Source organism: Mandrillus leucophaeus, unplaced genomic scaffold, assembly GCF_000951045.1.
Source record: "Mandrillus leucophaeus isolate KB7577 unplaced genomic scaffold, Mleu.le_1.0 Scaffold2, whole genome shotgun sequence".
Lineage (NCBI taxonomy): Eukaryota > Metazoa > Chordata > Mammalia > Primates > Cercopithecidae > Mandrillus > Mandrillus leucophaeus.
Genome location: NW_012102031.1, coordinates 6,165,982 through 6,179,374, shown reverse-complemented (window position 1 = coordinate 6,179,374; position 13,393 = coordinate 6,165,982). Strand labels below are relative to the sequence as shown.

The 13,393-nt window shown below is 56.2% G+C and overlaps 1 protein-coding gene across 2 annotated transcripts in view; it reads right to left on the bottom strand.

Annotated features, from left to right (window-relative positions):
* Nucleotides 1-13,393, bottom strand: part of IL2RB (interleukin 2 receptor, beta) — a 48,823-nt gene that overhangs the window by 5,663 nt on the left and 29,767 nt on the right. For both annotated transcript variants that reach the window (XM_011978919.1, XM_011978920.1), the window contains exons 2-9: nt 12,041-12,161; nt 11,483-11,597; nt 10,403-10,481; nt 7,252-7,357; nt 5,732-5,880; nt 4,388-4,553; nt 3,179-3,293; nt 163-247 (exon numbers count right to left, since the gene is read on the bottom strand). In XM_011978919.1, coding sequence (XP_011834309.1) covers nt 163-247; nt 3,179-3,293; nt 4,388-4,553; nt 5,732-5,880; nt 7,252-7,357; nt 10,403-10,481; nt 11,483-11,597; nt 12,041-12,161 — 936 coding nt within the window. The remainder of the gene's footprint in view (nt 1-162; nt 248-3,178; nt 3,294-4,387; nt 4,554-5,731; nt 5,881-7,251; nt 7,358-10,402; nt 10,482-11,482; nt 11,598-12,040; nt 12,162-13,393) is intronic.

Genomic DNA, 13,393 nt, shown 5'->3' with positions numbered 1-13,393 from the left:
GGAAAGTGCCAGAGCTGGAGAAGAGACCCATGCCCACCCTGGAGGCTGCTCACTTCAGCGTTTGGTCTCCTCTCACAACACACAAAATTAGCTACTCCCCTACCACCCCCTCATCCCACTCACACCCCTGGCCACCTCTGCCTCTCCGCCCCAGCCTCCTACCTGGACATCTCCTCCATGCTCTGAGGTCAGCTGGGAAAAGAACTTCGAAGGGTCTGGGGTGTGACACTTCAGGACCTTCTTCAGCCTGGACAGAGGAGAGAAGGGAAGGAGGAGGGTGAGAACGGGAAGGGCCATGGTGTCCTGCCATCAGCGCCACAGCTCTGGATGCCAGGCACAGAGCCACACCACATTCACTCATGTATTTATTCCACCAATACTAAGTGCTCACTGTGGGAGGACGCTGTGTTGGGCACTGGGGAGACAAGAATAGCCAACAAAAGAGGTCCCTGCTCTCAAGAAGCTGACATTCTGATGGGGAGACAGACACAAAGCATGTTGCAACATCATCATTCATTCCGTGGAGACAGAGAACAGAGTGCTACATGAGACGGGGAGGTGGGGTTCGTGGGGGCGAACACACAAGCCAGAGCGGTCAGGGATGGAGATGGCTAGAAAAAGTGGAGTGAAGCAGGAGGAGGGAGAGAGGAGAGAGGCTTCCTTGTCAGGGCTGCCATGGATGGTGGTTCAGGTTGTGCACTGCCCAAGGGCATTAGGTTTGGGCAGGAAGTGGGAGAGGTGGTGGTGAGTGAGGCTGAATTCCAGCCCATGTTCTGCTTGCCAAACTGAGTGCCTGGAACCTGTGTACATCGCCCTGAAGAGGCACCATTTTTGATTTGCACAAAGGTTCCACATGACTGGTGGAGGCCCTCAGGGGCTGGGGTGTATTACAACGCAGTAGGCAGCCTCTGAAGAGCGTTAAACAGGAGAATGACATGGTGGAGAAAGGACTGAAGGGGCACAAGAATGACAAGGAGGAGGGCATTCTGGAGGCCACTGAACCCACACCTGGGAGAGGACCTCTGCCCCTACAGGGACATGGTTTCCCTGAAGGCTTGCAGGGAGCTGTGGGTAGAGGGAATGGGTGGGTGGAGGAATGCCTGTCTTCTTGGGAGGAAAGAGGAAACGGGGCTCCAAATACTGCCGAGAACCACGGCTCCAGGACGAGGGTCAGGAGAGCAGCACTCACTACTAACTGGCTATGTGACCTTGGGCAAGTCAGCTGACTTCTCTGGCCAGTCCTGGCATCAGTTAAAAGTCAGTGGTAGCCCCTGACTCCCTGCCTTCCCGGTGCTGTGGAAAATCGAGTGAGGTGACGCAGCTAGGCACGCTTTGCAAACCTCTTGGGAGAAGCAGGGCTCTCATCAGGGGGCCACATAGCCTGGTCAGAAGTGTCACCTCCTCACCGCTTTGCCCTCCACCAGGTCACGCTCGGCGCAGCAGCCAGAGCCACAGAGGGCAAAGTGGATCCTGTCCCACTCCTGGGGAAACCCTCCATGGCTGCTCGGCACACCGCCCAAGTCCTCACCATGGCCTGAGGTCCCAGGAAGCCTCGCTGCCGCCACATGTCCAGGTTCAAGTTCAGCTTCCTCCCCAACCCGCTTCTGTCTCCATCCACACTGCGTCCCTGCACTCTGTTCCTGGAAGGTTCTTCCCTCCTTCCTGCCCAGGGCCTTTGCACACACTGTTTCCGCTGCCTGAGACACTCTCCCTATCCCCTCCACCCACCCCCACCATGGGCTCCTGCTTCAGATTTCAACAGAATCACCACTTCCTCGGGGAAACCAGCCCTGGCCACGCCCCAGCCAAGGTTCCCCTCCCTGTTGTCTGCTCCTGATACAGTCAGCAGTCAGTATCCGTGGGTTCTGCATTCACGGATTCAGCCAATCCCTGATCAAAAATATTCAGTGGAAAAAAAAAAACCCTCATAGCAATACAACAATAAAAAATAATACAAATTTTTAAAATACAGCATAACAACTATTTACATAGCATTTACATTGTTTTAGGTATTATAAGTAATCTAGAGATGGCCTAAAGTCCCTGGGAGGATGTGTGTAGGTTACACGCAAATACGCTGCTGTGTTAAATCAGGGACTTGAGGCCGGGCATGGGGGCTCACACCTGTAAACTTAGCATTTTGGGAGGTCGAGGCAAGTGGATCACCTGAGGTCAGGAGTTCGAGACCAGCTTGGCCAACATGGTGAAACCCTGTCTCTACTAAAAATACAAAAAATTAGCCGGGTGTGGTGTCGTGTCTGTAATCCCATCTACTCGGGAGGTTGAGGCAGGAGAATCACTTGAACCCTGGAGGTGGAGGTTGCAGTGAGCTGAGATCACACCACTGCACTCCAGCCTAGGTGACAGAGTGAGACTCTGTCTTACAAAAAATAAATTAATTAAATAAAATAAAAATCAGAGACTTGAGTATCCACCGGCTTTGGTATCTACGGGTGGAGATGGGGGTCCTGGAACAGGTTCCCCATGGATCCTAAGGAATGGCCGTACATCGACATCCTCCTCCGCCATCCTGATCCCGGTGTGTCGTTACACACCTGCAGGATTGTCTGCCTTCCCGCACTGGGCTGTGAGCTGCCTGGAGCTGGGGCGCACGCATGTGGCCTGCCACTGTGTTCCCAGCACTTTGAGCTCTACCTGGCATGCAGCTGGTACTCAGTGAATATGAGAATAAGCGAATGACAGTCAGACCTAGATGGACCGGCGGGGACCCAGACACAGAGACAGCTGACGTGGGCACACGGTTGTCCCCAGTCCTGACAGCAGTGTTCTGGACAGGGCCCCGGGGGGCTCTCCCGGGAGGGCTGCACCTCCCACCTTCCCCTCAGGTTGGTTCCACAGGGTCCCCCTGTGGGGATGGGACCCAGGGAAAGGCCAGGTTTTGGACAGGAAGGACTCTCTGGAGGGTAGAGGAAGCACGGGTGTATCAGAGCAGGGGGCTCGGTCCAGAATCTGACCCGGCAAGGTGGCATGTGCGCGTGTAAGTGTATGTGTGTGTGTGTGTGTGCATGTGTGTATGTGTGCTTGTGTGCGTGTGTGTGCATGTGCATGTACATGTGTGTCTGTGTGCGTGTGTGTGCATGTGCATGTACGTGTGTGTCCATGTGTGTGCATGTTGGAGGGGTGGGAGCATGAAGAAAGGGGAGGAGAACCTTCTTACCATGGCCCGGTGTTCCTGCAGTTGATCAGCAAGTACACTAAGATGATGAAGCCAAAGGCCCCGCTGAGGCCCACGAGGAGGTGGCCGAGCCACGGAATGGTGTCCTTCCCAAGGCCTGCCCGGGAGTGGGAGAAACAGCAAGGACAGGGGTTAGAGAAGTGCCGTCACTCACCCTGGCTCACTCCAACACCCCGGTCCAGGGCCCCGCCAGACACTGCTGCGTCTGGAGGGCTGGGGACAGGGTTCGGCTAAGCCTGTCCTCTCTGGGAAGCCAGATTTGATGCTAAAAAGAAATGACATGGTAGCATTCCAAGAGCTCCTCTGGCTCCAGACAGATCCCATGGGCCCACCTGGTGAGCCTATAGCCCCCCACCGCCCCCACAGCAGCCTGGGCTCCACCTGGCTGCACCCCTCTCTCCACCTGCCTCCAAGCACCACTTAGAGGACCCCAGGTCTTGCTTGAACTTGAACTCAAAATGTGATGCGGGCTGGGCGAGGTGGCTCAAGCCTGTAATCCCAGCACTTTGGGAGGCTGAGGCGGGCGGATCACGAGGTCAGGAGATCGAGACCATCCTGGCTAATGCGGTGAAACCCCATCTCTACTAAAAAAAAAAAAAAAACAAGCCAGGCGAGGTGGCGGGCGCCTGTAGTCCCAGCTACTTGGGAGGCTGAGGCAGGAGAATGGCGTAAACCCGGGAGGCGGAGCTTGCAGTGAGCTGAGATCCGGCCACGGCACTTCTGCCTAGGCGACAGAGCAAGACTCCATCTCAAAAAAAAAAAAAAAAAAAAGTGATGCGATGAGGGACAGATGTCCAGCAGACCCGCTGAGGGCCAGGCTGCTGGAATGTCACATGCCTTCCTCACAGCAGCTCTGCCTCACAGTCAGTGTACCCATTTCACAGATCAGGCTGAGAAATGAAAGCGGCTGCCCCCAGCCCCGGCAGAAACCGGGAGTTTGAGATTTCAGGGTGGAGAAAAGTGAAAAGATCCTTTCTACCCCTCCCCAACTCACAAGGCCCATGGCAAGCCCCGTCCGCTCACTGAACCCCTGTTCCTGTCGGAAAAGCGGGCCCCCCGCAGGGTTACAGCAAGTGAGGCATGGAGCCGACCGCTGTACCCTCACTCCAGGCACGGAGAGGATGGAGCAGCTCCTCCCCCAGCCACCCCCTCCTGCCTGAGGCCCCTCCCACCCTTGCTGCCCACCAGTACCTGCAGGCTTTGTCCTGAAGGCCAGGGGCTGGCTCCAGGGGCTCCAGGTCGTGAACTCGCCTTGCAGAGGCTTGACCCGCACCTGAAACTCATACTGGGTGTCTGGGGTGAGCGTCTCCAGGCAGATCCATTCCTGCTTCTGCTTGAGGGTCATCAGGGGGGCCTCCTGGGTCAGAGACAGGACTGTCAGCGCTCACCTCACTTCCCATGGCAGGGCCAGGAGGCTGAGCACCACAGCACCCTCCTCAACCCCCGCCAGTTGCACCCCCCCCTTCTTGCCCCCTAAGGTTCCCTCACTTCCCAGTCACTGGGGCCTCAAACCCCGGGGTCATCCCCTAAAGCCCAAGTCGTCAGCTAATCAGCTGGTTCCACCTCCAGAACCTGGTTCCACCTCCACAGCCATTCCAGAACCATCCCCGCTCTCCGCGCTGCACTCACCCCAGGCCTGAGCTGCCGCTCTCTCCCAAGCCTGCAGCTGGTCTCTGGTTCCCATCCATGCCCCTCTGCAGTCTAGTCTCCACAGGACCAGAAAGCAGGACATCTCCACACACCTCACCACCCCGGGTCGCTCTTTTCGCCTCCTCTTGCTCTCCATACACATAGCAGCATCCTGCCTTTGCCGTGGCAGGTCTTTCTAATTTTGCAAAACTCTCCCCAGATCTTTGCAGGTGAGCTCCTTCTGGACGCCCAGGTGTCCAAGAGGCCTTCCCTGGTCACCTGAGTCTGAAATAGCCTGTGCCAGTCACTCTCAAATACCTTGCCCCATTGGGTCTTCTTGGTGGAACTTATCCCTGTCCCGTAGTCTCACTATCCCAGACCCTGTCGCTGTGTCTGCTGACTGCCTGCCTGCCCTGCCCCAGTCTGAGATTCCTGAGAATGAAAGTTTGCTGAGCTCACCCTCCACTCTTTCCCCATCATCCAGCGCATAGTAGGTGCTCAGCAAATATTTGTTGAGTGAGCAATTGAGTGAATAAAGAAATGAGTGTAAGTGAATGAATAAGCAACAGACTCACACGGATGTGGAGCAGATGGGCTTTGACACGTGGAGGGGTGGCTTCCCTGGCCTCTGAAAGCCCATGGGGCTGGGCAGCTGCCTGTCTCCCGGCTTTCTGAATCTTTCCCTGAACCTGCTGCCAGCCGGATCCCCAGGGTTAAGGGGGCTAGATAAGGATGTGGAAGTCGGGCAGGCAGCCCCAGGCAGTGCACAAAGAGCACAGGAGTGAACTCAGCCACCCACCATCCACCTGGGGCTGATGGGACCTCGCCGCAATGAAAAAGGGACAGGACAGGGACCAGGACAGGAAGGAGGAACCAGAGCAGGTGGGGACTGGGCCACATTCTCACCTCCCAAGTGTGGCCTGGGGACAGCGTCCGGGCCTCAAACTCCAGGTGTCTTTCAAAGTAGTGGGAGGCTTGGGAGATTTTCCAGCTTATGTTGCATCTGTGGGTCTCCACGTGGACGACTTGGAGGGAGATGGGGGCCATCAGGCGAACTGGAGACGAGAAGGGGGAAGGGAGAGCAGCCAGGCATGACCTCCACCTCCCACTTTGTACCTGCCACTCCTCCCTCCTGGCACCCACCCTACCCCCCACCCAAAGCCCTGCTCCCTCCCTGCCTCCCTCCCTGCCTCCAGGCCTCTCTCAATGATCACCTCTTCAGAGAAGCCTTCCCTGACCACTCACCACTCTGCATCCCCCTTGCCCGTTTCATTTTTATTCCCAGTGCTTATCATTACCTGCCCTATGAAATATATGGTTTGATTTCTTTATTCACTTTCTGCCTCCCCCAGCAGACTGTGAGCTCCTTGAGGGCAGGGACTTGGTTGTCTGCTGTGTCCTTGGCACCTGGAAGATTACCTGGCACTTGCTTCAGTAGCTGCTGGATGAATGATTCACCGCAGCTTTTCTCTGCACTTAGAATTGACCTGAGAGCTTTCCATGGATCATCTTATTCATTTCAAGTGTGAATATAACACTGTGTGATTCTGAAGTTAAATGAATCTCAGTTTCTATACTTCTGAGACTCTATAGAACCACATAAGCGATAAGCAGATGCTGAGTGCTGACTACATGGTAAGCAGTTTCTGTGTCTCGGTTCAAAGATGCCTTACAAGCCTGGTGGGTAGACAACTCTGATTCTCCCCAAAACTCAGGCTCGGAAAGGTTCGATAGTCTGCCAGTCAGATCACATCCAGGTCAGGCCTGACTCTCACTTTCCACCCCACTGCTTCCCTGGAGATGGACCCCAAGGTCAGCAGGCAGGCACTCAGGCATTCAGCAAACCTTCCCAGACCACTGTCCTGATGAGATCTAGTGCTGGGTTCGTGGCAAGGAGACAAAGGGGTGGCAGAGACTCTGCCCTCAGGTTGCTCACGGCCCAGTGAAAAAGACAGGCCTACAATCAGGCAGTGACAACGCAGGACATACATTCCCAGAAAGAGGAGGTACAAAGGGCTAGGTGAGTCTAGGAAGGCCTCCTGGAGGAAGTGACTCTCAACTAAGCCTCGAAACATGAGTGGGAATTTTCCAGGTGTCAAGAAGGATTCCAGTGGGATCAGCATGCGCAAGGGCTCAGAGGCATGAATAGGCAAGGTGGGTTTGGAGAGCTGGCCTTTGGTTGCAGCAGAAATATAGGCCTCAAGAAGAGGAGTGCCAGGGAGGAGGCCCAGGGCTGGATCCTGAGTGGCCTTGAATGCCAGAGTAAGGAGCCAGGACATCATCCCGAGAGCAGCGGGCAGTGAGGTGGTCAGATGTGGGTGTGGAAGCTGCGGGGGAGAGAGGCTGGAGCAGGGAGGATCCCAGAGGAGGTGGGAGGAAGGAGGTGCCCAGCCCTGCCCCAGCCCCACCCTGGCTTCCTCACTTACGGTTCTCAAAGGGTTTGAAGTCCTGGATGGCCATCATCCTCCATCGCACCCCTTCACGGCACATCACCCTCAGGGTGACGATGTCCACTGCGGTCAGTTTCTGAGACTGCAAGGAAAGGAGGGCAGGGGTGAAACTTCTAGCAACTGAGGGCAGGGGAAGGGGGAGGCCACAGGGATGACCAGGGAAGGATGGGAGCTTCTCCACATGCCCCGCCACCCAAGGCAAGGGCAGCAAACGTTTTCTGTAAAACGTTTTCTGTAAAAGGCCACATCGTAACTATTTTTGGCTTTACAGGCCACACGGTCTCTGTCACAATGACTCAATTCCACCACTGTAGTGTGACGCAGACACAGACAACATGTAAATGAACATCAGGGCCATGTTACAATAAAACTTTATTTACAAACACAGGCAGTGGGCCGGATATGGCCCGTGGGTCAAGGTAGTTTACCAACGCCTGATCTAAAATGAAGTGAGCTGCCTTGAGAGGGAGTGAGCTCCCTGTCACAGGAGGCATGCAAGCTGAGAAGCCCCCACAAAGGTACAGGTCTGGAACTGTACCTGTTTAACATTTTTCAGTGTGAAAGGCCCTCCCCTCCCCTATCTCTTCCCATCCCTATGCCTTGAATTTTCTGGAAGAAAACGGCCAGGTATTGAGCATCTCGTGTGAGCAGCCACTGCTCAGATGCCTTAGCCCCTCAATGCACACAGCATCCATCCTATGGTATGGGTGGGAAGCCTGAGGCTTGGGCTGGTCAAGGGACCTGCCCCAGGTCATGCAGCTGGACAGCAGGGGAGCCCAGGTTTAAACCCAGGTCCTCTGTGTCCCCCTACAGCGTGACTGCATCTCCGAGTCCTGGCCTGTCATGCCTGACAGAGGGCTGCCGAGTGAGCAGCTTAGAGCAGCCTCCCACTGTAGAGGTGCCAACCCTGCAGCCCGGCAGCCCTGCGGGAGGAAGCTCCAGTGCAGGCCTCTTAGGATCTGGGGTCCAGGATGCTGATTTCACGGCCAGGACCTCGGGCACAGTCCCTCTGATCTGCATAAGACCCGCTATGAGCAAACCTTGAACCTCATCATTAGAATTCCCCAAACTGGCCAGTTCCTCTCCACCCCATAGACCCTGTCCTAGCCTTCTTATAGCTGCTATGCAGACTAGATTTTCCCAGGTAATAGTAGTCTCATTATTATTACTATTATTGTTATAAAAATATTGCCAGTCATACATTCTCATGAGCACTCACACCGTGCCAGGCACTCTTGAGAGCACTTTACGTATATTACCTCATTTAATTCTGTCAACACCCTTGGACACAGGCACCGTCACTATTTCCATTCTATAGCTGAGGAGACTGAAGCACAGAGAACCTTAGGGACTTGCCTGAGGTCAAACAGCTAAGAAATGGTGGAACCAGGATCAGAAACCAGGCCACCTACAGAGCTCCCTGCCGGGCACAGCGTCCGGTTCCAGAGGCTATGATTTTCTCAGCTACACTGTGTGACTCCATCTTCACACTCTCCTGCCCCTCAAGAAGACACATAACCTGATGGTGGTTGGAAGATGTGGTCTGGGTGTCCTTGGAGCCCGCTGCTGCCCAGGACGCTTTGACAGACAATAATTTGATGTACACCCATCTGAACATGGCCACATGCCCTGCAAGAGGCAGCCTAGTGCAATGGTGCAAAGCCTGAACTGGGAGTCCACAGGCTTGGGTTCAATCCCAGCTCTGCACTTCCTGGCTGTGTGACCTTGGGCAAGGACCATACCTCTTTGAGCCTCAGTGTCCTCATTGGTAAGAAAGAGACAGTGCTAATGTCTACCCATGGGGCTGTAGGTGATGGCAGCAGCTGCCCATCTGGAGTGGCCGCTGCTAAAACTCTGGCTGCAGTGGGGAGGTGTAGCTGGGGCCTCCTGCTCCACGGGGCGGGTAGAAGCCCTGCCCTCCCAGGCAGGGCTGCAGCTGCCTAAGTCTTGGCCGTGGGCCCAGACCTCCTGTTGCTCTTGGGGGCTGGGATCAGGCAAGAGCCCCACTCTCGTGGGTGCAGCTGCAGGCACCCAAGTCGCAACTGCAGAGCCAGGCGTCCCTGCACTCTCAGGGGCTGGGAAGGTCTCCGCTGCCTCCGCAGGCTCAGAGCTGTCTGTTCCCACTGCCTGGGCTCTCCCCTGCTTCTGGCACCAGATCTGATCCTGGAGGCACGATCGGGGCTACACACTCCGTGGATCCAGCTCGAGTTGAGGACAAGCGGGACCCCCGCCCCTTCTGAGGTAGCCAGGAACTCTCCTGGGGCAGCTGCAGCTTCCCAAGCCTGGACCCAGGCATCTCTGCTCCCCCTACAAGCTCAGGGGTGTCTGGCCTCCCCCTGCTCCAGTGCCCGCTCCAATCTCAGAGCGGGGCCAAGCCCAGGCACTACCACAGCCTGGCACGCTCGAGGCAGCACTGACTCACTGGCTCCAGCTGCCTTGGCCTCCTCTGGACTTTAGGTGCCAATGAGCACAGGGGGGTGGGAAGCCACGGGGGCGCAGGGGGCAGCTTGACACTGGCCTGCAGGTGCCCCTTGGCCCGAGCAGCCTGGGCAGAAGGGGGCGGGTCTCTGGTGAGGTCCCACCTTCAGGCTGGGGAGGGCCTGAAAAACAAGGCCCTTGTTAGGCCATGACCCAACAAAGTAGGTGCCATTATTATGCCCATTTTACAGAAGGGGAGATTAGGGCACAGGGGTTGCCCAATGACACCCAACTGGCGAGCCAGGGCTGGAGCATCCAGCTCCAGAGTCTACACCCTTCGCCCCCCACACTGCGCTGCACTGCCAAGACCCCGGAAAGAGCTGGGTGTGGTCATTACAGTTACTGGAGTGCTGTCTTACTTGATAAGGAACACAAGTGTCACAGGAGCCACGAAGCGCAGGGGAGACGGCAGGAGCAGAAGATGCCCCACATACAGAGGGCACGTCAGCCCTGGGGCAGGCCTGAGTCCGTGCCCTGGGGCGTCACCTGTTTTCCTCTGCCTCCTCCTCAGCGCTGGGCATCCTGCTTGGCCACAGCCCCGGCCACTGGGCCCCCGTTCTTCCCCTGGCATCCGGCCCACCCTGAGATCGCAGCCCGGAGCTGGGAGACCACCTTCTCCCTGCACTCTCTCCCTGGGTGGGTTACTCACATCTGGGGTTCCGAGGATCAGGTTGCAGGCCCAGGATGCTTGACTCACAGGGAGCAGCTCACAGGTTTGGTTCCACCGCCTTTCATGGCAAAAGACCCTCCTTAGAAGAACAGGAAGGACCCACACAACTGGCCCAAGGGACCTTTCTCAGATGTCTCTGCTGCCAGGATGGCACCAGGCAGCAAGGCCAGGCTGGGGCTCCTTTGCCAACCTCCGTGAGGGGCACTGCCTCCCCGACTGGCTCCATGGTATTCCTCCCTCATGGGTACCTTGTCCTGCCCCCTCATCCCAGCCTGCTCCCACGGCAGCTGGAGTGATCTAGAAACACAAACCAGTTCAAGACAGGCAGTCTTCCCCACCTAGAGCCCTCCAAAGCTCCATGAGGCTTAGGATGAAGACAGATCCTTAATTAGGCCTTCAGAGCCCTGTGGAATCACCACCCACCCAGAAGGCAGGGCCCGAACCTGCTTTGCCCCTCCATCTGCCTCCCCATTTTCCCCCGCCCCACACCCTATAGAATCCACCAGGGCCCAGCCACCTCTCTGTGACCTTCCTTCCCCTTCTCCCTGACTCCAACAAGCCTACCTGGGGTCAGTCCCTCACTCACTGGCCACCTGGATGTTTACATCACACTGACATCTCTTTCCCAGCCCCCAGTCACCCCAACCACTCCCAGGTTCCCTGCCCCCACAGCTGCCTACAGGGTCTCTCAAAACCCAAGATTATCCAAAAAGCTTGGGGACCCTCCTTTCTCCCCACTTCCTCTCTGCTTGCCTCTAGAGTAGAGTCCAGCCTTGGCATAGCAGGCTTGCAGCTCAGTGTCCCCAAACTACCCTGTCCAGTTCATCCCCAGCCCCTCCACTGCAGCCTGGACTCCACCCAGGTTCTAGAAGTCTACATAGCTGACTTCCAAATTATCTTAAACGATCCCTTGATTCCAGGTCTGGGCCCCAACTCCTGTGATTCGAACAGTCTGTGGGTCCCATTAGTCCAAGATTCTGTAAATGGAGGCCAATGCATAGGATCCAGAATATGAGATCCCACCATCCTAAGATTCTGCAGTGTGGCCAGTGGGCTCACCGTCTGTCCGGCCAGGCATGGACTTGGCAGGAAGTGTCCTGCAGAGCCCCATCTTGGCTCCAGACACAGGAGATGTTGGCTCTCGAGTTGTAGAAGCATGTGAACTGGGAAGTGCCTGCTGGGCAAGACGAGGTGTGAGTGCTGACTGCAGGTGCCCACGGCCCCCCAAGGCATGCCCGCTGCCCCTGCACCTGGCACCCATGCCTGCCAGAGGAGAAGGTGGGTAAGTCTGGCAAGCAGAGAAGGGATTCACGGACCCACTTCAGAGAGGAGGAAATGGAGCCTCAGAGCCTGCAAGTTCCCACAGGCAAACTAAGGCAAGGCAGGGACAGAAAGTAGCACATGCCTGTGGCTTAGAGTGTGTGTGTGTGTGTGTGTGTGCGCGCGCGCGCGCACGCATTCGTGCATGCGTGCCAGGGCGGGGGTCCGGGACAGAGGGTGAGGCGGGAGGTGGACACCTGGTCTCTGGCCCCATCCCCTTCTGGGAAGAGGCTTTAGCAGGGCCTTAGCCATCTCCCCGCAGAGAAAGCACAGCTGTCCAGATGTCAGGGTCCTTACCGTTCACCGCTGCAGATGCCGAAGAGGTAGCCAGGGGCAGGAGGAGGATGAGGAGGGGCAGACACCAGGACAGAGCAAGGGTCGCCATTACATCCACAGGGTGGAGCCGAGGAAAGAAGCCCTGATGGGAGAGGAGAAAGAGAGAGCACATGTAAATACACATCCCAGGTCTCACGGTCCCTAGAGGCAGGCTGGGCCCGCGCCCTCAGTGAGCATGGTCTGCACTCCCCGGTGCCAGCTCAGTCCAGCCCCATGGCCTTTGCACCTGCTAGTCCCATCACCCCACACATACTCACACCCTCCCTTCAAGTTTCTGCTCAACTGCCGCCTCCTTCGAGAGGTCTTCCTTGACTAGAATACATAAAGAAGCACCCATCGTGGCCAGGCGTGTGGTTCACGCCTGTAATCCCAGCACTTTGGGAGGCTGAAGCAGGCAAATCACCTGAGGTCAGGAGTTTGAGACCAGCCTGACCAATATGGTGAAACCCTGTCGCTACTAAAAATACAAAAATTAGCCGGGCGTGGTGGTGGGCGCCTGTAATCCCAGCTACTCAGGAAGCTGAGACAGGAGAACTGCTTGAACCCGGGAGGCGGAGGTTGCAGTGAGCCGAGATGGTGCCACTGCACTCCAGCCTGGACGACAGAGTAAGACTCTGTCTCAAAAAAAATAAAAGAGCACCCTTTGTTAGTCACCACTCTCCGACATTTTCATCACAGCATTATTTATTTGTTGTTTATTGACTGATTTATGTTTTCTTCTATCTCTCTTCACAAACACACAGAGTCACGTAAGCTCACTAAGGACAGGTATTTTTGTGTTTTGTTCATTGCTAGGTCCACAGTTCCTAGAACAGTGCCCGGCACATAGTAGGCATCGGGCAAAAAAATTCTTGAACAAAGAAGTGATGGAATAAATAGAGACAGAACTAAAGTCAGCAGGCAGAGGGGCTTCCAGAGGGCTCTGAGGCTAGCCCCTGCCTCTGCCCCTCGCTCTCCCTCGAGGGAGGTGAGGCAATGGTGTGAAGGCATCAGGACATGAACTCGGAGAGGCAGAAAAGCAGACAGGAGCTTTGATCTCAACACCGAAGAGCCCTAGAGGACAGGGGAAACTGAGGCACAGAGGGCTGCAGTAGCCTTTATGGAGGACCTTGTCCACGCTCGTACTCCCCTACCTGCCTGGAAGCTCTCCCTGGAGGCAGGGCCAGGTTGGTCACCCAGATTATACCCCAGGGAGGAAAGAGACATGAAATATCTAAGCCAGTCCTGTCAGAGGGAGGCTCAAAAGGTTTCCCGGAGTGCCTATTATGCACTGGCCGCTGGCCGCTGGCCGGTGCTTTTTGTTTGTTTGTTTGT